A 24,775-nucleotide genomic window follows, 5' to 3' on the forward strand; every position below is an offset into this window, starting at 1 on the left:
GTAGCTCTGTGCTGTACCAAGCATTTGCCAGGAGGAGAAAGAGAGATGGGGAAAACTAATTGCTCTGGTGAGACTCAAAGCCAGAGTCTGCAAAGCCCGGGTTGGGGAGATGGGGGTATGGAAGTGAGGATGGAGGACAGGGAAACAACCAGCTTACCAGGCTGTGAGGGCTCTGTGGTTTTTTTAACCCTTACGTTTTTCTTTACTAGCAAGAGAATCTCTTGTCATTGCAGTCCAAGACTATTTTTAACATTGTTAAGGAGTGACTAAAATGGGGTGGAGTAGCCAAGCCAGCTGTGCTGCTCCCAGCCACCCACAAGGTTTATCTGACCATCAGAGGAGGAGCGAGGCCAGGGTCATCCTGCATGAGAAGGCAGAGCAAGATGCCTGCAAGGCTGAGACACAGGATAAAATGTCTGTGTCCTGGGACATGCATGGGGTAGAAATGTACAACAGCACCTGTAGATTAAAAAAAGCCCCAGACTCCTCCCCAGGGTAGGAGGGAGGCAAATCAGTACCTAAACATCTAAAGTTGCTGAACTTATACAACAAGGTGTTACAACTGAAGCAGCCCAGTGGCAGTGTAGATATCTGGCATAAACAGAACCACAAACACACCAGCTAAGGATTTGTCCTATAAATTGCAAGTTCTAGGATCTCAAATGTCAGGTTTCCTTAAGTAACTGTCAGATCAAGTTAATTGTGCTCCTTTGTATTACATTAATGTATAGCTAATGAAGAAGGAAAAAGTAAACCAAATCTTTTTTATCCTTAGGATTTACAATAAAGGCTTGGAAGTCTCTCTTACTGCAGGGATGACACACAAACCTAAACATCAGTCACATGAGGTTTTACTCACAGGAACTTCAGCAAACATGTTTGCCAAGGGCGAGTGGTGAAGCAAGGTGGGGATCTGAACGTGCAGGATGGCTGCACAGTTCATGGCTGCCACTTCTGTTCCACAGAGAAGCCTTGAGACCACCCTCCTGGTTCAGCCTGGAGGTCAGTGGGATGCAGTCACTGGGAATAGAGGGAATTCTTGCTTGTTCTGGTGGACCCTTCAATCTCACTCCTTTCAAGTTCAATCACACAGAATTTGTTTAGAAAAACAATCCTTTACACTTGCAGAGAGCCTGGAAAAACAGAGCATTCCCACCTCCAGCTTTTTGCTCAGGGGTATTTTAATTCCATCTGGTGAAGACCCAAAGTTCCTCCCAGACCGTGTGTTAATTCACTGTTTTGTAGAGAATGATTATACGTTAGGAAAGGGCAAACCAGAACCTTTGGGCTTATACATATTACATGGTTTCTGAAGAATGTTCCCGTGAATTGCAAGTACAGTTACAAATTACTTTAAAACATAAATATGATAATATGCTTTGCTGACCTGTCATTGTCTTGAAGTCTCTTGCCCATGGCCTAAGATTATTCTAAACAATTTGGAGATGTCAAATCAAGATAAGAAGCTGCAGCACTGAATTTATGCTCACTGCACCCCTGCAGTTATCAGTTTTTAACTGCATTGACAAGAATTGTTTTTCCTATCAAAAGATTTAAAAGTGCCAAGAGTCCTTTTGGAGAGGGCTACATGAAAAGCCTTAAGTAGACAATATTTCTTCACAGCAAACATACTGTCAGGTTTAATACCACAGCTATTAGAAGTTATTTACTGAATAGAAGATGATGATTTTTCATTCCCCAAATAGTATGTGTATCCTTCCAACTGAGAGAAAAAGCCCAGAATAGCTGCAGTTCACTTCTTCTTGGTTCACAGTTGCACATAATAAAAATTCACAGCAAGAACTTCCTCTTTCAGAATAAAGTAGAAACATCCAGTTGCTAGAAGTACAAATCTTGTCTTCTGTCATGAATCTGAATACCTGAAAGACACAGCAGCATCAGGACAGTCAGACAGCACAGTCCATGCAACCTCCTAAGATGTTGTGCAAACAAAATTGCACCTCTGGGTCTTCTCTGATGCAAGAGAACCCTTACTAGAAAAAACAGAATGACCCATCCAAAGTATCCCCAAAAATCCCCTGCTCATCAAAGAACCAACACGAAAGCATGAATGCTTTGGGAATAATTTCTTGGAACAACTCTCCTAGCAGTGTGGTGGGTTTTCTGGTGAACACTGCAGTAATGTTAGCACACAGGTCCAACAGGGACCTCAGCCTGAAGTTGGGTGCATGAGATACAACAGAAGGGGTATCCTGTCTTTCTGGGACCTGAAAATTGGACAGTCAGTGTAAAATAGGCATTGTGAAGTGGCAGGCTGATGGTAGAGCCACAGAAACGAAGGTAGGTGTGACTAGAAAAATAATCTGTCTCATTCAAATAGAACAGTTTCTCTCTGTTAAAGTAGTTACAGGAGGTGGTGTGTCTACCTGGGGGAAAAACAAGCTTTTGATATGTGGTCTGGAAGCAAGCAAGGAAACATCTTTAATTCTGCATGCTTAAGCAAGGCAACTCTCCTCCATAGGTGAGCACTGGTTGTTTCCAGACCTGCTGGTTTCATTACTCACCTGCAGTGGCATGGCTTACACTGGGGTTTTCTGAGCCTTGGTAAGAGTTTGCTTTCCTCTCTTAAAAAAAAAACAAACAAAAACAAAACACTGGAGATGAGCAGATTCAACACAGAGCTAAAAGTAGACAGAAGTTCCTAAAGAAACCTTGTGCTTTTGCAGCCCAGCCTATAGCACAGGTGCTGGGGAGCTCTGTGCTGTCTGGCACAGCAATATATGCTGCCATAAATATAAATACCAGCTGTTCTTAAACATGACACAGCACAACAAGGAGTGTATTTAACAGACAGAGCCAAGAAGCAGGAACTCCCACAGCCAGATTAAATGCACACACATCCTAGGGACTTGTAGGCCAGCCATTTCTTATCTGTTCTTTTTGGGTTGCTTGATAAGCACATGTACAGCATTACACATGGTGTTATGAAGTGAATATGATGTTAGGAATATTCAGAGAGGCCCTGTAAACATCCTGAAAGCAAACTGGCAGTGGCTGGGGAACATCGAGCTGTTGAATTTCCTTTTCAATTTTTTCTCACTCATTTTCTTTCTGGATTTATGGCAAAAAAAACAAAGTTCACTGTTGTTAGCACTGCTTCCCTTTTTTGATCCAAACACTAGTTTCATAAAACATCTTGTTTTTGGAGGAGTGGGTCCCTTGGGCTCTCAAGCCTTGATAAGCTCACATTGCCCCCTTGGGGGAAGAGGCCACCCAACCAAGTTCTTAAATTAAATCCTAGAAGTCCAGGCAGTGTCTTAATTAGACTATCATTTACTAGCTGCTGAAAGCCCAGGGTGCAGCTCTCTGCAGCTTCAGCCAAATCTGAGTTTGTATTCCAGCTCAAGATGTCCACACTCCCTTTTCCATTCCCCAGGCAAAGTCAGGCACTAGACACACTAGCAGGAACAAGTCAGCAAAACACCTGCAGTTGAGGTCCTCCTAACTCAGCTTTAGAGTGGCCTCAGAAGAGGAGCTGTGGATAAGGCTCCTGCAGACACAAGCAGTAGGTTTGGCTTCTGTCCTGCCTAATTTCTGCTAATGCAGATTAGAAACTGGGTAACCAGTAGGTATTTCACAGCTGCTTATTTTTTCAAAGCCTAAGACTGAGGATCACTTCTTCACGTGCCTGGACCTTTTTATCTCGAAGCACCAGGCAGGATGTGCTGTATTTTTCCAGCAGACTCCCTCAACAATTTCACAACCCTTTTCCTTGGAGGTCAGTGCCAAGTTGACTCTTTGGGTACCGCCCAGGAACTGCAAACGTAGGCAGACCCTAGCCGGGCAGGAAGCCTGATCCCAGAGGGCTTCTCAAAGGCAGGGATTACTCTCAAGGGAGCAATTTTATCCATCAGTCCTAGATGTCATGGGGATGTAAGCTCCTGGGAAGTGGACTTCAGTCACCAGCCAGCTTTCTTCTGTGTGCTCGTGGTACATAGGACTGGAATTGCCATTAATAATAAATACACAACAACCTTCACTCCTGCAGGAATTGCCTTAGCTCTGGGAAACCCCTGCAGAGAGCAAGCCCAGCCTGTGACATGCAGAGCAGCAATGCCTCCTGCCAGGAGGCAGTCAGCTGGGAGCCAGGGCAAGGCCAGCACACCAGCCCCCTTACCTGAGTCCTTCCAGCTACAGACAGAGGCTTGAGGGAGACAAATCCCTGGCCACCACACCTGCCACCTATGAGGTAGAGAGCCTGAGAGCACCATGAATAATGTTTATGTTTCCGCAAAGTATCTCCCTAATACCAGCCAGAAGGCAAAATATTGTGCAAGTGTGCAATGTTGGGGTTTTTTTTGAGTAAGCCATACTATACAGCTGACCTGTCCCAAGTACCACAGTACACATCATGGCTTATCTAGTGAGAAAAATGTCCATTAACTGGGCTGAAGAATGCTCCAATTTGAGAACCTCAGGACAAGACTGTCTTACTTTGTCTCTACATAAGATGCCATCAAAGAATAAAGCAACAGCAAATATTTCCTTACCTCCCCCAGGAGGTGAACTTTGACTTGTATTTTGTAACCTAACAGGTCCAGTCATACAAGCAGAACTGGAGTGTTGCTTCATGGTACAATCCTGCGTGGATGTCAGGCACCTTTCCTGTTGCAGAAGATCAAGCAGGGAACCGTATTTCCTGTCAGAGGTGGGCTCATTGGCCACGTGCAGGTCAGGCAAGGCATGAGGATACACTGAACTGGTGAGACTGGGAGTCCCAATGGAAGGGAAGGGCCATAAATCTGGAGGCTGGGTTGGATGACCCCGCAGAGCTGATGGCTGGTACTGGCCTGCCACCCCAGCAGCAGAAAAATTCAGAGCAGGATGTGACATGCTTGCTGTAGAAGACGACGGGTACAGTTTGGAGCAATGTGAAGAGAAATTCCACTGCTGGGGAGACGTGCTGTCTACTTAAAAAGAGAAAGAAAGCATCTGAAGTCTCATCAGGTTTGTTTTTCCAAGGCAATTTGCAATGGACTTCTAAGGGAACACTACCAGATTGCATATTTATTTTTACAGAAATAGATATTCACTTTAGTGCTGCTTATCTTAACAATCAACTACAAATTCATACTGAAAGCAGACTAAACCACCACCAATACTTCAAATATTGAATGTATTTTCTTGCAGGCCACTAGCATGGGCAGGTTTTTAACAATTTAAAGCATAGACAAATAAACTTCTGCAAAGACAACACATTAAGTCATAATACACTTAATGCAGCTGACACTGATGGAGACTTTTGGCTGGACAATGAAGACCCAGTCCCACAGAGGCCCACAGAGAGCTTGGGAAGCATCCAGCAGGAGCAGGGATTTACCTAAGAAGTCCCAGCTACATAATCCAAGGCTTTGTAAGCCTACTTTCTGTCTGTGCACAGTTCCAAAATTAAGCACAGGGCATCTTAAATTCCTTAGTGAAAGCCAGTCCCTCCCCCCTGACACCAGGCTGACCCATGGGAAGCAGCTCACCATTCTTCAGGACAACAGCCTCATCCTTGTGCTTTGTTCTCAGGTTCTGTGGGTTCTTGGCATTGCTCAGAGCTCTAGAAAAATGTTCATCTACCACGCTGTTAATATCCCCTTGGAAATAGGTAAATACAACACTCTGAGACCCCCATTCTGTTTTCACAGGTTCCTTGCTTTTACATGGCTTTGGAGAGAGCTTCCTTGTTTCTTCCATCTTCAATACCCAACAGCCCCTGCCAAAAAAAGCCAGACCAGTCACAGAAACACTAATAACTCAAAGTGCACAGTCAGTGGTGAGCCCATCACCCCCCTGAAACTGGTGGGGCCAGAAGAAAATATTATATTCTTTGGGTTTCTTCTTCTTCCACACAACTTTTCTTTACTGATTTCCTCATATACTTTTAATATGAAACACTTTAAGTATAAAAGAAAAGCAGAAACCTTTCAAGAAATCTGTACTACATATTTCAGGATTGCATTTTTCCCACTCATTCAATTCAGTATCTTCTGCTGATGAGCTAAGTTTGATAGAACTGTGCAATGTGCAGCCTTAGTAAGGGACAGGGCATCTTGAGAGCAGTGAAGGGCTCACCTCTGCAGAGGGCCTGGTGGACACCAACCTTGTATGAGTTAGCTGTCAATGCCATAGCATGGGCTCTGCTGAAGAACAAAATGGGTACATCTATCCACCAGCTGCCATTTCTCATCCTGCCTGCATCCAGCTCTATAATCCTGAGCTCAGGACCAACTACTGTGAAAATATGCCCTGAGGATGGAATTGTGCTGAAAGAACTGAAGCACTCAGACAAATAATTCAGGAGGTGGCATCAGTCCTGGATCAAGTTCAGGGTGGTTTGTCCAATTCTATTTTTTGCATTGTTCAAAAAAGCCATATTGACAGAGTAGAAAAAAGAAGGAAAAAAAAAAAGAAAAAAAACCACTAATTGGAGTAATATTAACAACTTTAGATTAGGTGAAGTGTGAAGTACCTTAATCACTATGAGCACAGATCTCCACAAGGAAAAGTCTTCTGAGAGTAATTAGTTGCTTCACCTGTTAGAAAAAGACACTCAGACTAAATTATTGGAAATTCCAATTATGGCAAATTCAATTTAAAAAAGCAAACAAACAACAAAAAAAAACTATTTTGTTTGAAACAACTTACCTAGCAAGCTGTTGGGTCTGCCAGTTGCTTATAACTTTGGTAGCCAGACTGTAAAGCACACTGTAGCTCAACCAGAAGTTATGGATTTAAGGCAGAAAACACTAAATAGTTTGCAGGCAGTCAACAAAAGAATTTAAGACTCATTTTTGTTCTTCTTAAATATCTCAGCTGCCAGATATGATAAGAGTAGGACAAGAAATGTCACTGCTTGCCCTGGAGAAGCATGATTTTCATGTATCTGGGCAGTTTCTGGCCCTGGGGAGCTAGTTCTACAACCAGAGCTCCTCCATTCTGCTGTAATCAAAATAATATTTAGCAACACTTAGGCCATGGATGCAGAGAAAAGTGCCTGCTGGTTCCACTCCATTTCTGAGTCTCACTGCCAGCTCATCACACCACACAGCATCAATGTTTTACCTTGGTAGCAAAAAGAAGGCTGCTCTTTTTCAGAGACCAGGGAAACATTTGGCTGATTACCAGTTATTAAACACTACATTTGTGTTTCCATCCAACTAACCCAGCAATACAGTGTTGCTTAACCTATTTCAGCACATTTATCTGATTTCTTTTCTAATCATAAACCCCTCCTAACCTTCCTAAGAAACATTGCACTCATTTATGTCTCAATGAGTACTGTGAGGTATCTGCCTACAAATGGTCTCTCACTATTTCTTACACATTAAAAGACTGCTCAGGCTGCCAAGCCAGGTATTCAGACATTAAGAGATATGAGAATTACAGTTCTCCAGCTGGAATCTATCCCCCTTTTTATGCCTAACCTTCCACCTAAAAACTTCTGGCCCACATTTATCATTTGCTTCCATGTCTAGCTTTGCTTGCTGCCTCTACCCCCCATACGATTTGTTCAGTTATTCCCCTTTTGTGGCTCCTTGCTCAGCCAGCCCTAATCCCAGTCATCAACTTCTAATTTATGTTCAAACTCAAGATCTCCTCATTTCTAGGATTTCTGTTGTTTTCCCTTCTTGCATCCAACCTCTTGTCCACCTAAACACAGTGGTGGGGATTTGGCACGTGCAGGTTGGTCATCAGTTAGGACATGCAAGGGGGTACTAACAGCCGATTCAGAAAGCAATATTTCAGAACTTTAAAACTAACCCAACTTTCTCAAACATAGAAAGCTTAAACTGAAAAATCTTCCTCCTGGTTTACAGGCACCTTCCCAAGGCCCACAAGGGGCACAGGAATGAGCACAACCAAGCCAAACAGCTGGAAGCACTTCAAGCACAGGAAGAGACACTGTTTTCCCCAGTCTTATTTTAGAAAGCAACCCACGGTTGAGGTTCAGAAACTTTCTGGTTGCTCAGCTGGAGGCAAACATTTGCAATCATGGCAAATCCCAGCCCAAGTGGCAGAAGCTTGGCAAGGGCATCAACAACCCCACTGACTGAGAAAGGGCTAGATCAGGCCATCTTGACAGCAAGCAGGAAACCAGCTCTTCCTACACTGCTCCACCACCACACAGCAAGGTACAATTTACACAGCATTAGCTCTGGCCCAGAGGTCTGTTTTTCCTCTCTCAGTGCAAGCCAGCCTTTGTGTCTTTGTACCACTTCATTAACATGCTTCACTTGCTCATTAACTGTAAGCTCTGTCGCACCGTTTATCGGTGTGCAGCACTGCTGTGCCTGTCTGGATTGTCACCACAGTAGTCACAATGCTACAAGAAAGAATGGACACTTAGCTATTTTTTTTCCTCATTTCCCTTAAAAACCTCTTGTGCTTTCCAGCAAGCAGGCATACGAAGACTGGATATAACCTGGGTTATCTCTTAATGATCATGTGCACATGAGGAACCTCATGTCACAAGAGTCAGGACTTAGGGTTGGAGCACTGTGGTCTTCATTACCTGAATTCCCATTCTTCCATCTTCCAGCAGGAAGTCTGCAAAAAAAGGCAGAAATCCTTCCAAGTTGTGTCTGCCAAGTGGAGCTCAGGAGGAAACAGACTCAGCTCAGCCCACATGACTCTGAGACTGGGTTAATTATGGCAAAACAGTGCACGTAATTGCCCGAGTTATTTGTCCTTCAGGTGGACGAGGTCAATACAGGCTTGAGAGACATGGTTGCTGACGGCTCACCACAATGACAATTCTTGCAGTATTTTTCACATTCCCCACCATTGCTATTAGCATTCATTTCCCATCACTGCAGCACCAGACAGGGAACTCTGATCTCTATTTCATGCCGGCCAAACCAGTTTTAAAAAAAAAAAATCATTTCCACTTCCCAAGGATTAAGCAATAATTTGGCAAGCAGGCCTCCTCTTTCATCAAGTATCTTTCAAATAAGGAAACATTTTTAAAAGTCATCCAACAGATGTTAAAATTATCATTGAATTCTCCTACCTTAACTCCCTGTCACACGCAGTGTCCCACCAGTAAGGTTTCCAGACACAGAAAAGTCATGCTGTGCCCAGCAGGTTGGGATCCATCTCCCAGCAGGCTGGGATCCTTCCCTCAGCAGGTTCTGAGCACTCTGCAGTGACTGCAGGAGACAAGCACCGTTCATGAACTCCCTACATGCTTTCTAGCCTCCAGCTGCCAGTGAACTAGGCGTTCCCTTCAGCCTATCTGCTAAGAATGCATGAAATGCACTCCAACAAGTCAACCAGGTTAGGAGGTTTCAGGAATGAGGAAAATAAGATTGTAAGTAGGTTTGGTTTATTGGGTTTTGTTTTTCTGACAACGTGTACACAGTAAAGAAGACAGCGTCTGGACTTAGGAAGACGATAAACAAGTTCTGGCAGAGAACCAAACTTGGCCAAACAGGACTTTCCTATGCCAGGTTATAGCATACTCAGCATTAAGCATGTAACTAGGAACATCTGCAAGAAGGAAAAGATCACCTGCCTCCATCCCAGATAAGCTGCATAATATTTTTTCTCTCTCTTCTTTTCTGGATCTGTGTAAATGAACACAGAAAATACATTTTTGTTCTGCAAGGGCTTTAGCAAGAAACAGGGAGGTTGGGGTTGTTGGTGGGGTTTTTTTTGTAGTAAGTTTACCAAAATTACCATATTACAGCCATTCCAGAAATCCTGAATCAGGGTCAAACTTGCCAGTCTCAGCTAGAAAAATACACTGGGGAACTGGAGTCACTACACTGGTAGCATTATGTCTTCTATGCAGTAGCTTAGGAGTTTGTTTACTCACCCAGAAAGTAGGAGAGCACAATCCAATTCCTTCTGCATAAATAGGAATGAATCCACCCTCTGCCATCTCCCAGAACAATTTAACTGCCAGGCTGTGGGATTTCCTGGGACTGTGCTTAAGTCTTTTACTGACAAACTCTTTGCATAAACACAGTTTCCTTGTGAGACAGACTGGATTCCAGTCTATCAGCAGGGCAAGTGCCTTCAACATCTCAACCCCTCTTTGATCACCTTTGCAAAACTATTCCACAGAGCAGATTTCTTCTGCTAGAGGTTTTCAAGACCCTTTCAGGCATTTCCCTAGGCAGGCAGTTAAAGCACTTGTAAGGTTGTTGATGGCATCAGTTCCAAGATCCTAGGTGAATACCCCAAATAACTATTGGGATTATCAACCCTGTTTCTTTGTATTCTAGGAATTGAAACAACTGCTTCCCAGTGCTTTTTAAGCATTCAAAATGCTAAACTTCAGAGCAACCAAAAAACCCACAACTTAAATATTCATTTCTGAGAATAAAAATTGAAATTCTGCTTGTCCTTAACAAGCAAAACCTCCCCCCAGCCTCAGTTATAACTCTGGTGTCTGCAGTCATTCCTCCTCCTCCTTTTACCATGCAAGGTCCAGTGACACACCAGCCAGAATGGAGTCTAAGACAAAACCCAGAAGAGGGAACAACCACTGTGTCCCACTGAAAACACTTCCAGTTCCAGTGACACCTCGACTGGACTCCAGTTGGAAAACTCTGGCATGTCAACACAAACACATTATGAACTGAAGTCACTGCACAGCAAATGCTACCAGAGAAAAGACAAATACATTATCTCAAAACTAACCAGAAAAGACTTGTTTTGTTCATGAGTTTGTTTATTAAAAAGGTAGTATAAAACACAACCCCTTTAAGAAACAAAATTGAAGACAAATCAAGGGATTCTCAGATGCTGTCACAGGTCTAGATATTATCCAAATAAGTGTTGGGTTTTTTTAAATGTCCGTTTTCTAAAGGATAAATAAAAATGATCCATTGAACTTATCAAAAGAAAATAACCTGTCAGAAAAATTCCAAGTCGACTTACTGAAAAGTTTAATCTAACAATATATCTTTGTGTTACAGAATGAGCAAAAAACAATTTGCTGCAAAAGAGTTCATAATTCTATAAATATTTTACAGAACTTTCAGAGTATCCTGACAGTAAGACTTCAAAGCCTTGTATAATGAGCACTAAAATACACACAAGTCAAATCAACACAAGTGCACAAGTTCCATCATTTCATTTCTCATACTGCAGTATGTTTCCTCAAATTAAAAATTAAAAAGAATTAAAAATCCAATTAGAATCCGTAAGTATGGGTGTTTTTTTTCAGTTTTGTTTAGGTTGTTTTTTAAGATTGGGCTAGGTTATACAGTTCAAGAATTTAGGGTTAAAATATAAATGTTACTGGAAAATTTAAAGGCAAGTTTGGGTTTCTATAAAGCATCCAATACCTTTAAGTTTCTGTAAGTGAATTAAGCCAAGTATCTGTAACTGTAAACAGACTCACCCTAACCAAATAATGTCTAGGTCATGTTTTAGCTAAAAATGCACTGCATTTAACATACTAATGATTTTAAGTGAATTGCAATCCTTATACAAAAGGTAAGTTGTACGAGGGACTGAAATTCAATTAAAAATTTTTAAAGAGTCAGCAGGAGAAACAGATAAACATTTTGATGCAAAATGAAACTCATTCTCTCTTTACAGCTGCATATGAACATCCAAGAACTGCTTCAACTCCCATGCTTCTCTTTGGGGCTGTTTGTTTCTAGATGTCTGCCTTGGCCATGCTCCTCAAAACCCATCTCATTTCTGATGGATCCTCCTAACTCCACTCAATTACCCTGCCAGCAAACCACCAGACAGCATTGACTGCAAAGCAGACTGCCAGTATGTCTTGAAGGTAAGCAACCGATTTTGTACTGCATGGTTAAGAAAGTGATTATCTGTGGCAAATTATGCTGAAGTAGCAGTTAGTTAATGATCTTATTTAAGTGGCTTCACTCCCATTTTGCCACACTGTGCAAGCCGGTAGAAACAGCTCCTTCTCTAGCACAAAACTGAGCAACAATGACCATCCACAAATTTTATCAACCTGCTGCTGGTTGTTGTTTTCATAAGATACTGACGGAAGGAGACAGTTTGTTTTAAAATGAACCTCACCAGAAGGCCAGGGAGGAAGGAACATGCAGGATACTGGAGCAACTGAAAGGAACCAATTAGCAATTGAGCAAAAAGTTTGATTCTGTCTTTTCTAATGAGCAAGACAAGTCATTAGAACACACTTTTAATTAAAAAACTACAGTGAAAATTGCATTGGGTTTTAACTTCTTACCTATTTATGATGCTGCTCTGTCAGAAAAAAAAAAAGTTTGTAAAGCAACTCAGCTTGTTCAGCTTCTGATTTGTTAAAATTTGGTATTAAGCATCACTGCTCTATCCTACAAGATTTTCATAACTGTATCTCTAAATAGCAGTTTTAGCTTTTGTGAAAAGTTTTAATTTCTGTTCAGATTCATTTATAAAAATTTGCATCATTTAAAAAAGGAAAACATCAAAAGAACTTGGTCTCAATGAAAATCTACTGAAAAGAAAGTCACAGCTGCATTAACCTCTCCAAAGACTATTAAATGCCTCAATAAATCAATGAACAGTTTATAAAAATATAATTTTACATTTTACTGGGGAATAAGAGGTAGACAAAAGGAAAACAGCAGTTTGAGTGTCATGCCACACTTCAGAACAACATATTTCCATGGAAAAACAGCTTTTATTTTCTTAAGAATCCTAGTTAATAAGAAAGCCAATGAAGCACTTAGTCTCAGTCCTTGTCGGTGCTCTCCTTCACGGTGAGGTCTGGAGGAGAACGCAAGAACCCTAACACCATGTTTGACTTTTGAAGCAAGCCAATCAAATTTATGTATCAGTTGGAGGAAGGTTACTGCACATAGAATTCTTTCTTTTTCAAAGTCTTTTTTCAAACACTAACCTTGCTTCTTGTATCTGATACAATGATAAGGCTTTATAGAACTGTACAACATTTATACATTTGTCAATAGTTCCCCTGTGTCAGCTGCAAATCCACTGTACAAAGGTGATTTAGCTGTGTAGAGTGTTACATGACTCTGAAAAAAAAAACAAACCCTAATAAAACAACAGTCTACCAGATGTAAAGCCTGGAGTCTGGAAGCTGGAAGGAAAAAGGAACACTGAAAGCAATACCCACCACACTAAATCCCACTCTTCGTATGCCAAAACTTTCAGCCCTCCAAGGTCTGTGGTGCTTATTACCAACAAAAATAACTAAGGCAGAACCAAGGGCATCCAGAGATGTCATCTGAACATGCCACTACATGCAGCTCCAAACCAGGGAGTATTTTGAACTCCCTCAACTGTTAAAACACTTGTTTTGCTGAAATGTAGTTTGCACACTCACCAGGTTGAGAAAACGGTCTTTCTTAGCTGGCAAGAGTTACAGCTCTTCCTTATGATACAATTCAAATCCAGAAATTAGCATGCCAGCTTATGATAAGCCCCCAGACTTTTAAACACTGTATTCAAATACCTGTTGTCAGACCAGGTATGTTGTCACAAAAAGATCTCATTTATAACCAAAACAGCCAGTGTTACCTTAGATGCCCTGGCTGGCACAGCTATGCACGTATATTGATTGCAACCAAAACAAACTCTCAGTACCACAGACTTCTAGGACAAATATAGATGGCAATCTCAGAGCACAAAAATTTGAAAATACTAATTTCTCAGAGTACTCCAAATACTTCAGGATGGAAATATAAGAATTAGCATCTGTGGTTTCTTGCAATCTAAGGATCCAATGTGCACTAGTAACCTTCCCCACTAACAGCTGCTATGAACTTAGCACCAAGATTCTAAATGTAGTGCCTAAATCCACAATCTTCTATCCTCAGGAACCAAAATAATGGTAGTCTAAATTAAGAATGACTATGCCCAAAATGGCTCCCCCAAAGTTATTTTTGAAAGCTTGCCACTTAGTAAGAGATCTAGTGTTAGAATGTCTTCTAAATCCTTACTTCTGCAAATATTTCTAAGAGAGCTAAAAATTTGCTTTTTCCAGATAAAGAATGTCACTTGAAAGTAGATTTTCCATTATTCTAACTTTTGCACAACAAACTCTAGTTCAAGTTGCCAAAAGCCTTTAAATTTCATGAAATATGGGAGATCCTCCCCACTTTGTGTAGCACGTGAGGCTAAACTAAAACGCTGAAGAATTCACTCTCACCATTCTAACAAAGTTAAATGAAAACCTTAATATTAAAGCAAAACCTAAATAAAGCCAGCCCATCAACCAAAAGCCTATTTTCCACACAGACCATCAGAGCTTAAGATCAGTCTATTTCATTATGGCCAAGAGTGTGTGTGTGCTCCTGCATTTCTAGTGTCCCTGACATAATTCCAGCCTCAACAGAAGACCTAAGCATCCAGAGATTTAAACAGGGGAAGAAAAAGAATAATTTACTGAATGCTGCAATTTAATAATTTATCTTCACTTAGTTTGCCTCATGTTGGCTATGGCAAGTTTGTTTGTTTTCCACTTCCTTCAAGTCTGTGACTTGGTACTACTCATCATTTGCCACTTCCTGCATAGCACCACATCCAGTGCCCCCACCATGAACACACCACAGCATCTGGTGCATAAAATGATCCAAAGCACTCAGGACAAGAGCAGTGATACTGAGCTCCAAGGGGTACAGGAAAATTAACAGTAAAATCCACAAATCTTGTCATATCTTTTCATTGCTGAATTTACATGTAGTTACATAAACTTACAGGTTGGAACATACTTCACACTTACATAATGAAACACTGACAAGCATAGTTAGAACAAAAGAAGCCTGATGAGTTTTACTGCATTCTTGGCAACTTGAGTTACTTTACCTGAACAGCCAATTAATACAAACTTTTAGAACCTCATTAAGTACTGCTTTTAATGAAAACTTCAAAGCACACAGTTGATGACATTCTAATATGCATATATTCCTATGAACACTGTCTGCAGTCACCCTGAAGGAAGGGATCAACTCAAACATCACCCTAAACCCCATGCTTTCCTACAGCATGAATTATGTTATGTGTCTGCTTCAACATCACTGCCTGCAAGGCTGCTGTCTGTGGATGGAGCACCATCTTCATTAATGCCCTCACCATTATTCTCCCTCTCATGGGCCTCATTTCCATCCTCCTTAGCCGTGTCATTAACCTGTGAGGGTTTCCTGCCTTCAGGCAGTTTGACACTACTTGCTGCTGAATCTGAATCAGATGCAGGTTGCTGCTCCTTTCCATCAGGATCCTCTAGAAATGATCCCCACACCTTCAGCCTTTCTTCCCTTTCTCTTGCAGTCTCCTCCACCTATAAAGACACATTTATACACACAATTTCAACATCGTCTTTGTAAAAATGAATATTTACACAGATAAAATGATATGAACGTTTGTATGGCAGTAACACCTCAGGGCTTCAATGGGCTGTTGGTTTTAACTAACAAGCTGTGCATCCACTGCCTAATCCTGAGAGTTTACATCTCCAATACACAGTTCTGAAAAATCAAACCAGTCCTTTACATTTTCACTAAATTAAGTAATTAAGGATTATTTTTTTAAGACATCCTAGCAGCTTCTGAGGAGAAACAAAACAGGGCAGGGGTGGGCACGGGAAGGCAATGGGAAAACCAAGCACCTCTCAAATTCAAGCAAATTTACAGTTTGGAAGAAATATTCCATGAAAAAGGACCACAAAAGGCTACCTGATAATCCGTTACACCATCCCAGGTTTCAGCACTGAGCTGGCGACCACCAAACCACCTTCCATTCAGAGTCAGCTTGCACACGTCAGCCTCTGTTGCCTCTTTAAATGACACAGAAGCCACGCCATCAGGGTGTCGCTGTAAGCAGAGACAACTGTCATGGAACACTTTTCTGAAGTCTACTTATTCCAACAGATTTTGAATTGTCTTACAAAATCAACCAGGATATAAGCAGTATCCTGAGCATCCATCGTGTTTGAAAAACTCAATGTGCAAGTTTACACGTGTTGTTCTACTGGTACACAGCAGACACAAGAGTTTCAGCTACTTCAGCTACAAATAAGTGTATTTATAAACTTTCCAAGTTGTGACATGCATCCAGGTTATTGGGAAGTTAGAGTTTGCCTTCACAGGTTTGAACAGGTTGCCCAGGGAAGTTGTGGAAGCCCCATCCCTGGAAGTATCCAAGGCCAGGTTGGATGGGGCTCTGAGCAACCTGGTCTAGTGGGAGGTGTTCCTGCCCATGCAGGGGTTTGTATCTAGATGATCTTTAAGATCCTTTCCAACACAAAACCACAAACCATTCTGTCAATCTCTGATGCACACAGGCTGAAGTACACAGGTGCTTACAAATTAATTTCCAAACCAGCTAATTTTAAACTAGTAGAAGATTTTAAACTAGGGGTTTCCATGAAACAAACACTCAAAAGTAAATACTCATAAAGAATCCTAAATGTTTTGCACATTTACATATTACATCAATTCAGGCAACAAAACCTGTAAAAATACCTACATCAAATATGAGAACCTTCTTTACTTGACCAAACTTCTCACACTCTGTCCGCAGATCTTCTCTGATCTCATTGAGCACTAAGGGATCCTCCTGCAAGGCAGTCACACAAGTTACACTGGAGAGAAGCACTTTCTTCTCTCAGCTTTATTTTAACTCAATGACCAAGGGAACAGATCTGTCAGTCTATTAAAAGTTCATAAATTAAGTGTTGTTGCATTTCCAGAGTCACTTGGGAGCTGGCAGAGAGTCCTTATTTAAATTTAATAAATGCTGCTTATTAATAAGGCTTCTCCATTCCTGTATAATTACTGTCTACTCCTCTTTCCATCCCAAAAAAGGAATATTGTCAGGATACACAGAGCAAAAAAGGCTGATTTGAAAAATATATACTAACAACTTTGTCTTGCCTTTTGGAAATAGGTGAATGAATTTTAAGCAGATGTTCAGCACAGGAAAACACCCTGCCCTAACTCGAATTTTGTTTGCATCTGCTTAGAATTTTGCTCAAATTCTGATGGCAGAAACTTCAGCCTCTTAACTATCACAGCCCCATCCAGAGCAGCAAACTGCATCTTCCTACCTCAAAGTCCTTTGGGTGAAACATATTCCTGATAATAATGATGCGTTCGTGTCGCATTCGAGTTTCCCCATCTTTCTTCTCAGGCCTCCAATCCAGCTGTCTAATGAAATGAAGCAACAGTAAGAAGATATTGTTGCGCCTCTCCTTCAGTTTCTACAAGTATTTGTTGAAAAAAAATCATTAATTTGGCATTTCTTGCAAGACATCAACCAAAACATGTATTTTGACACAAAGAGTTAAGTTAGTCCTCTACAAAATGCAATGATCATCCAGTTTTAACACTTCTTCCCCAAAACTGCTGAGGTTTTAAGGTACTTAAATGCTCGTACAGGGAATATAAACTGTTTTAAAAATAGAAGCATTTTCTTAAGCACTCAAAAAATGTACTTCAAGTCCTTCCTAGTATCAGCTCAGATATGAGAATCAGTTGCCAAGTATACTGAAACATCAGTATTTTACCATTTTTTCCTTACTTATTTTGAAAAAAGGAGATTTACTATTCCCTTTGGTAAAACTTAACTGCTTTTATTTAAGCAAACATGCAAGAACACCTTGAGTCTCACACAGGCATCGCTCCAAGATGTATTTTGCTCCAAGGTGTCCAGAGCCACTGACACAAACTAGCCATGTAGCTCAGGGCATCTGTTCCAAGACTTTGCCTCCTCATGAAAAATTGCACTGCTCCCAGAAATGCCCACTGCGTATCCTATTACAAAAAAAGGCACACATTCACTTCCACTTCTAAATCTCAAGAAGTTTTATCTGGGGCAGGGGGGAAATCTTGTTTAAGTTCCTTCTTGTATCTGCTACTTCAACTGAAGGAAACCTGAATTTCCAATGAAGATGCTAGCAAGTAAATTATGCTCTGCAACTCAAAAGGAAGACCAACTGACACCAGTTTATCCACACAAATTGCTGTCAGATGCAAGTTCATTACTTTCATACTTCTCTCACCACACTGGAGACTTCTCACAGCAAGACCTGGAAATGCATCTCTGAGGCACACACTTCAATCTGCTTAATTTGTGATTGATAAGATGCAAAGTAGCATAAAGTTTTGGGTTGGGAGGGACCTTAAAGATCATCTAGTTCCAACCCCCCTGCATGGACAGGGACAACTCCCTTTGTTCCCTTTATCTATGACAAAATACTTCTGCATCACTATTTAAAATTAGTGAAATGCTGCTTTCATTAAAATACCAAGACTTCTATCTACTCAGACTTCTTTAATATGCATGTTATTAATTCCAAATGGCAAAAAACCAATTTTTAATGGACAAAAGCAATGAAGGTAGGTACAAGTAAAGTTTGTTTTATACCTGAGAGACACGTCTGGGGGAATCTGCAGAGATATTTTAGCATTTGCTCCTATGGAAGGAAGGCAGCATCACCTCTTGCCCTTTGCAACCAGTAAATCATGGCACAAGGACTATGTGGACAGCCAGAACATGATCACCTTAGAAAAATAAACCTAGATGTGGTGACAGGACTTGCACACTCTCACACACTGAGAAGTCTTTTATCTCCACAGAGCTGTCATATCTGCTTCTATAGTTCAAAGGGCCTTGGTCCCCTCTGTTTTATTTGATGTGTCAGTCACCAAGTAGTTCATTATGTCAGTGTTTAATTGAGGAGTTCTTCCCCTCCACAAGGGGATAATTTAAACTATTTTCCTGTCAGGCAGGACTTAAGTTTTTGCCTAGCACCTGAAAGAAAGCAGTGCTTCACTAAAGGCACCTAGAACTCAAGCAATGTGTTACTGAAATAAGAAATACAAACTTCTGCTGCTGAGACAATTTCTTCTTGTAGTCTTTACATTTCTTCTTCTTCTTGCTGGCATCATACTCCCCCTTCAGCTGAAACTTTGCAACTTCAACATGCAATTTATAGCCTCGAATTTCTGCCTCATCCAGAAGCCTCAAAGCAAGTTGAACGGATTCTCTCTGTTTGAAGATAGAACACAAGCTTTAAGGCACGTGCCACAGTTGAACTACCCCAATAACACTTGGCTACAAAGGGGCATATTTTTAAAGTAAAAGGTCACATCACCACTGGCACCCAAGAAAGGACATGTGAGGCATATTCAAAAAGTATTATGGGCATTTCCTGGGATAGGCTGAGTGGATAAAAGGAAATAAATGAGGTGTACAAGCAGATAAGTGGGCAATTCTGTAAAAAATCTTTAAAACAGACACCTAAATTCTAAGTTAGACTTTAAATATTTCAAGAATCTTCTGAATAGGGTTCTGAGACAGTGGCCACAAGTATTATTGACAGGAAAGAAGACTGCATTTTAAGGCACCACTGACCTTTAGATAGCAACAGAGCCCATCTCCTTTCAGATTTCCTTCCTTATCTTTGTACAGTTTGATTTTGTGTTCTTCTGTCTGCGGATCTCGCATAATGATACCACACTTAGACATGACTTGGACAAATTCATCTTTTGTAATGTCTGGAGGCAAACCTGCAAAATACATTCAATCAGAAGGCTTGACTATGTTCAATTTTTTAAAAACCTCATTAGAACAAAAACCCCACAGTGTTTCTTTAAATGAAAGATATCAAACTTCAAGACAAAGTTCTACACCCACCGTAAGAAACCACTGCCCCTGGAACCATTATTTTTTATACTGCCTTTTAAATGTTACTTCATACCAACATTTTGGAAATCCTTTCACTTTTTCATAGGCATAACAGCAACATTGTTGTGCTCCCCAATATGCAGAGCCAGAGCTTTATTGCTATAGAGGGTACAGACACCACAGGGGACACAATGGGCTCCACAAAACTATCCTGCCCAAGTTTTAATTTCCATTGCACCTCCAGGAATCAGAGACAAAACAAAGATCATCAAGAGATTACTGTTTTCTCCACTCACAAATTTGACACAAAAAAGCAACTAATGATGAATGGAGTTAAGTCTGAGTTTTTAATTGAGGACAAGAAAAAACAACAACAACAAAACCACAACGAAATGGAGAAGAAAATGATGTGACTGTTCTGTGCTAGTTGGGCCTGGAGAAAGATCTTTGAGAACTGAAATGTGGGCATTTCAGTTCCTGCTCAGAGCCACCAAATGTACCTTTGTCTCTGCACCTAAAGACAGCATCCCAGCATCCGTACCAGATAGAGAAACACCACAATAAATGCACAGGTAGCTTCATCTGAGCTTCCCCATTACTTGCTCATTTTATTCCCAGCAGGTCTTTTTGTACTTGCTGTTTCCTCCTTCTTATCTAATAATTTATGTATTTATAATATAAAAATTAAATATTAAAATATTATGTATATAGTAAATGCACTATCTTATTATAAACTTGTTCTCATTATCCTACTCCTTAGGAGCTTAAAAATAATTAGTGATTCGGTTGACAGGGCTCACAGAATATCCCACTGAGAAGATAAAAGGATTGGATATGTCCCTTCTATCACTTTCCCACATCTGCAGGTGAAAGGTCACAAAGACATCCTGCAGCCAGGAACATACTGTTCAGTAGATTGCAAACAGCAGACTGAGCAGATAATGTCAGTGAGACAAATACAAGTCTCTTTACCATCTCTAAGTAGGTATTACTACCCACTAGCTGATACTTACCAGTCACATAAACATTTGTGTTTCTGTCGTCTTCAACATGAAACCAACCTGCAAACAAGCATTTTAATTCCATTAGGCCAAGACATCAAACATGGGATCACACACTAATAGTCACATCCCATTTCTAAGAATTTCTGCCTGCTGACAGAAAAGCTCCAAACATGACTTAAATTTGCCTTTTCCCACCTGTGTATGGACTACAGGAGGGTAACTAGGGATGACCATACCATTCTACAAGTGCTCAGCACAACCCTTACCTTGGCTGCACATGCCAGCACTGAACAATTTCCACTCAGAACTACACAGGTTTCAGCCTACACAGAGGGGAAGAACCCTTTGCCACTTACCTGGCTCAATCTTCCGTTTTTCTGCTTTTTGTTTGGGATCTGGTTTTTGTGGTCCTTTCTCATCTGCTGCTGGGTGTGTTCCTGCTGCCTTGGAACTCACAGGCTGCTTACTTTCAGTTGCTGTGCCTGCAGCAGAGGAACTGTCTGCATCATCTGTGTGGAAGCCGTAGTTGGCATGGTATGTTGCCAGGAAATCCTCTGTTATCTGCAAAGACATTAAGATAATTAATCCCACATTTTGAAGAACTACAAATTCAGGTTTGCAAGTGTTTCAATGTTAGTTAGGTAGCAGTCATTTTCTAATTTAGTGACATAAAAAATAACTAGTTTAAAGCTTTTCAATCGGGATTGTAAAGCCATTTACACAACAACAGTCAGTTCAGGCACTACCTGCACTAGACTAACACCTAATTCCTCACAGCACATGAAGTTTTTAAATAAACATTTCACAAGTTCTGCCTTTTTTCCAGCAAAGCTTTCTGCTTTCCACATTCATGGGACTTTCCTGCAGAACAGAAACCACACACTGCCTGTGCTGGAGAGACCAAGTGACACTGAAGACAAGCCAATGACTGATCCCCAGATGATGAATGACTGACACTTGCAGTGTCTTCTTTTCACAGAAACATTTTCAGAGATTCCCCCTGACACGGTGTCAAGAGGAAGGAGGAGTAAAACCATCTGGAGAAAGGAAGACTCTAATGTTCTAGTCAGGTTCATGATATTTGACACTATCAACCTCAGCAAATCCTTAGTTTCACAGTCGGTGACATCCAGAGAATTAAAACTCTTTTGAACTTTCTGGTAAACAATAGAACTCATTTGTATCATTAATTTACCAGTAGGTTGTCTGATGAAACCTCCAACAACTAGCCCCCTTCCTGCAGCATTGTTATTTCTCAGCCTCAGGAGGAACTGCATTCCCATGTAAAACTAAACTTATTCTGAGCACATTCCTTACCACAGACTGTCAAATTTTGCCAGTCATTGATAAAGACCCTTTTTCCACAACAAGCCATGATCTAACCATTTACACCATTAGAACTACTTCAATTTAAAATGTTTTTTCAAGCATAAAGGAAATTATACAAGTATAAAGGCTTTTACTGGAACTTAGGTCATGCAATGGCTGCTTAGCACTCACAGAATTTACTTCGGGTTTCAATCCAGTTCTGGTGGAGAACATCAGGGAAAGAGATCAGTTCTGTCTCCACACCCACAAGGTTGTACAGTTTGGGGCAATTAAGCTTATAGGAAAAGAAATACAATACTATGGGACATGCCAGCATGTAATTAACTACTGGTCACACTGAAACGGAAAGGAATAGATTAACCAAATGAAGAACAGACACCCTACACCTCCAGGGGACAGACATCCAACAGCTGCTCTTTCACACCAAGCCATGAAGGAAGGCAGAGGGATTCAAATGCCATTTTGTGCTGTGTCTGGGAAGGACCACAGAAAGTTGGTCTCCATCAATACAGCACCATGGAAAGAAAAACCATTTAATTATACATGCAGCTATAATCAATTTGATTAAATATTTGACTGTCTACAAATGTTTCTGAGGGATGTTGATGGTTAATTAACATGATTAACATTTTGCACTGCTTTGAAATATGCTTTAGGAGTTCAGCAGACATTCTATTCCCAAAGCACTGCAATACTGCTCTGCAATGAGGACTGCTTAGTCCAGTCAGAATATCCTCATATGAACAGAAATGAGGAATTTTATTGCTGCTCATGGAGTTGAGACAGAGCTTCTGGCTCCTGTGGTCACTTGAATTTGTTTTGACAAAGCATTCTGTTGAATATAACCTGACACACAATGGTATCTATTAACTTCTACTACACATCATATTTGGACTTGATCTTTTCCAACCTTCATGATTCTGTATTTACGGACAAATGTTGCTGTTCCTACATTATCTGTCCAATCCTTAATGCCACCTCCTCTCCAAGACAGAAATTTGAGTTAAGAAAGTCATTCAGGAAAGAACAGTGCTCCTGAGAAAAAGAGATAAATTTTAAAAGAGGTGAAAAAGAGGGGAAGAAACAGGGGGGGAAGAAGAATCCATTTACAAGCGACTCTGCTTACTGGGTATGGCACTCCCCAGGGAGCCAGGAACACTGTTCCCCACTGCTCCACTTTGCCACTCTGGATTTGTCACACGTTCTTACCCCTCTGCAAACCATCTGCTGCAGGGACAGCTCACTGGGTTTACACCTACAAACCTGACACTACAGACATCCTTCTCAGCCAGACTCTCTGCAATGCAATGAATTCAGAGTCACCAGTAAGAACTGGCACATTACAATTGCCCAGCATATGCTACAAAATGTCTTAATACTTCTAAATTAAGTAATTTCCTTCATTAATTTATTTTTATTAAAAAAAACAACAACAACCAAGGTACAGAACTGTAACGTGTTTCCATTCTGATGGAATGGAAAGCCAAACACACTTTATTTTCCAGTGGATTTCCAAGATCTAAGGGGAGGGAACAAGACATCTTTACACATCGTTTTTAGATTATAATAAAAGAGAACACGCCGCTCCATGTTCCCCTGGACCCCTCAGGGATTAGCTCGGCCCTGCAGCACCGCCAGGAGGCCAGAGATCCCCGCAGCTGCTGTGACACAGAAACCTGAACGCCCCAAAGGCGGGACCGATTCCCTAAGATCCACAAATATCGCTGTGACTTCACGCCAGGCCCGAGCAGTTCCACAGATTCACAACCGAGCAGCAAAGCCGCCCTACAGCTCCTCACAAGAGCGGAAAGCAGCGGGGAAGGGATCGGATGGAGACAACGGCAGCGGCCGCCGCTTGGCCCGTAAACCCAGCGTGTTGGGGTGCAGAGACTTCTCGGGCGGAACCGGGACAACCTCCGCCGTGAACAGACCCGGCACCGACCGCTCTCCGTTCAGGGCCCTCCTCGGGGAGCCCCGGGCGGGGAAGGAGGGAGGCGAGGCCCGGCCCCGCCGCGGGGCCCGCACAGGCCGCTCCTCAGCCCCGCCCGCCCCGGTACCGCCCAGCGCCCGCACGCACCTTGGGGAACCAGGCCTTCTTCTCCCGATCCCACTCGTAGGCGGCCCCGTCGGCCGGGTCCACGTAGGTGAAGGGGTCGGGCTGGCCCTGGCCGGCGGGCTGGGCCTCGCACTGCTGCTGCAGCTGCAGCTGCCGGTAGAACTCCTCGTTCCCGTCCTCGCCGCTCATCCTGGCCGCTCGGGCGGGGGGTGATGGCGGTGAAACCCGCCCCGGGCCCGGGACCCGCCGCCCGAGGGACCCGCCGCTGCCCGCCCCTCTGGGCCGCGGCGCCGGGAGCGCGCGGGGCCGTCACCGCCCCGCCGCGCGCAGGACCGGAAACGCCCCCGCCCGCGCCGCAGCCAATGAGAGCGGGGCCGACGGGTCACGTGAAGGGCGGCGGAGCCAATGGGAAGCGGGCCGGGCGCGCGGCAGGGGGCGGGGCTTGTTTTCCCGCCTCTGGGCGGGCTGAGGCCTGAGGCGATGGCGCAGCGCCGGGCCCAGCCGGGCCCCACCAACCGGGCCCCACCAACCGGGCCCCACCAACCGGGCCCCACCAACCGGGCCCCACCAACCGGGCCCCACCGGGCCTGCGGCGGGCAGGGAGCCCCGCCTCCATGGGCCCTGCTCGGGGGCTGCCGCAGCTTTACTTTCATGGGAAAAAAAAAAAAAAAAGCAGCCCTCCGTTAAGGGGCGCGCAGCACCAGCTGCCTCCTGCTGCAGTATTTCTCCCTTCTGTGCCTTGGGCGCCACTGAGCAGCCAGGTTGCTGCTGTCTGAGGAGCTGTGCAGGTAGA

At 42.5% G+C, this 24,775-nt stretch overlaps 2 protein-coding genes across 3 annotated transcripts; both read right to left on the minus strand.

Moving 5' to 3' along the window:
* Nucleotides 1-735: 735 nt before the first annotated feature.
* On the minus strand, nt 736-10,567 carry VGLL1 (vestigial like family member 1). 2 transcript variants are annotated; one of them, XM_051630108.1, is made up of 5 exons: nt 6,479-10,567; nt 5,493-5,722; nt 4,512-4,928; nt 2,526-2,585; nt 736-1,880 (listed from the first exon to the last, which is right to left on the minus strand). In XM_051630108.1, exons 2-5 carry the CDS (start codon nt 5,701-5,703, stop codon nt 1,840-1,842), a joined length of 729 nt encoding a protein of 242 aa, XP_051486068.1. In that variant the 5' UTR covers nt 5,704-5,722; nt 6,479-10,567; the 3' UTR covers nt 736-1,839. The 2 variants fall into 2 exon arrangements, with proteins under 2 accessions (XP_051486068.1, XP_051486067.1); XM_051630107.1 differs by having other exon boundaries at nt 4,512-4,931.
* A 320-nt stretch (nt 10,568-10,887) lies between these two features.
* HTATSF1 (HIV-1 Tat specific factor 1) lies at nt 10,888-24,301 on the minus strand. Its single transcript, XM_051630106.1, has 9 exons — nt 24,004-24,301; nt 20,954-21,158; nt 20,607-20,654; nt 19,321-19,475; nt 18,791-18,954; nt 17,012-17,111; nt 16,432-16,521; nt 15,639-15,776; nt 10,888-15,244 (listed from the first exon to the last, which is right to left on the minus strand). The coding sequence occupies exons 1-9, from the start codon at nt 24,169-24,171 to the stop codon at nt 14,963-14,965; spliced, it is 1,350 nt and encodes a 449-aa protein (XP_051486066.1). The 5' UTR covers nt 24,172-24,301; the 3' UTR covers nt 10,888-14,962.
* Between the last annotated feature and the right edge of the window lie 474 nt (nt 24,302-24,775).

Source organism: Apus apus, chromosome 12 (assembly GCF_020740795.1).
Source record: "Apus apus isolate bApuApu2 chromosome 12, bApuApu2.pri.cur, whole genome shotgun sequence".
Taxonomy (NCBI): domain Eukaryota; kingdom Metazoa; phylum Chordata; class Aves; order Apodiformes; family Apodidae; genus Apus; species Apus apus.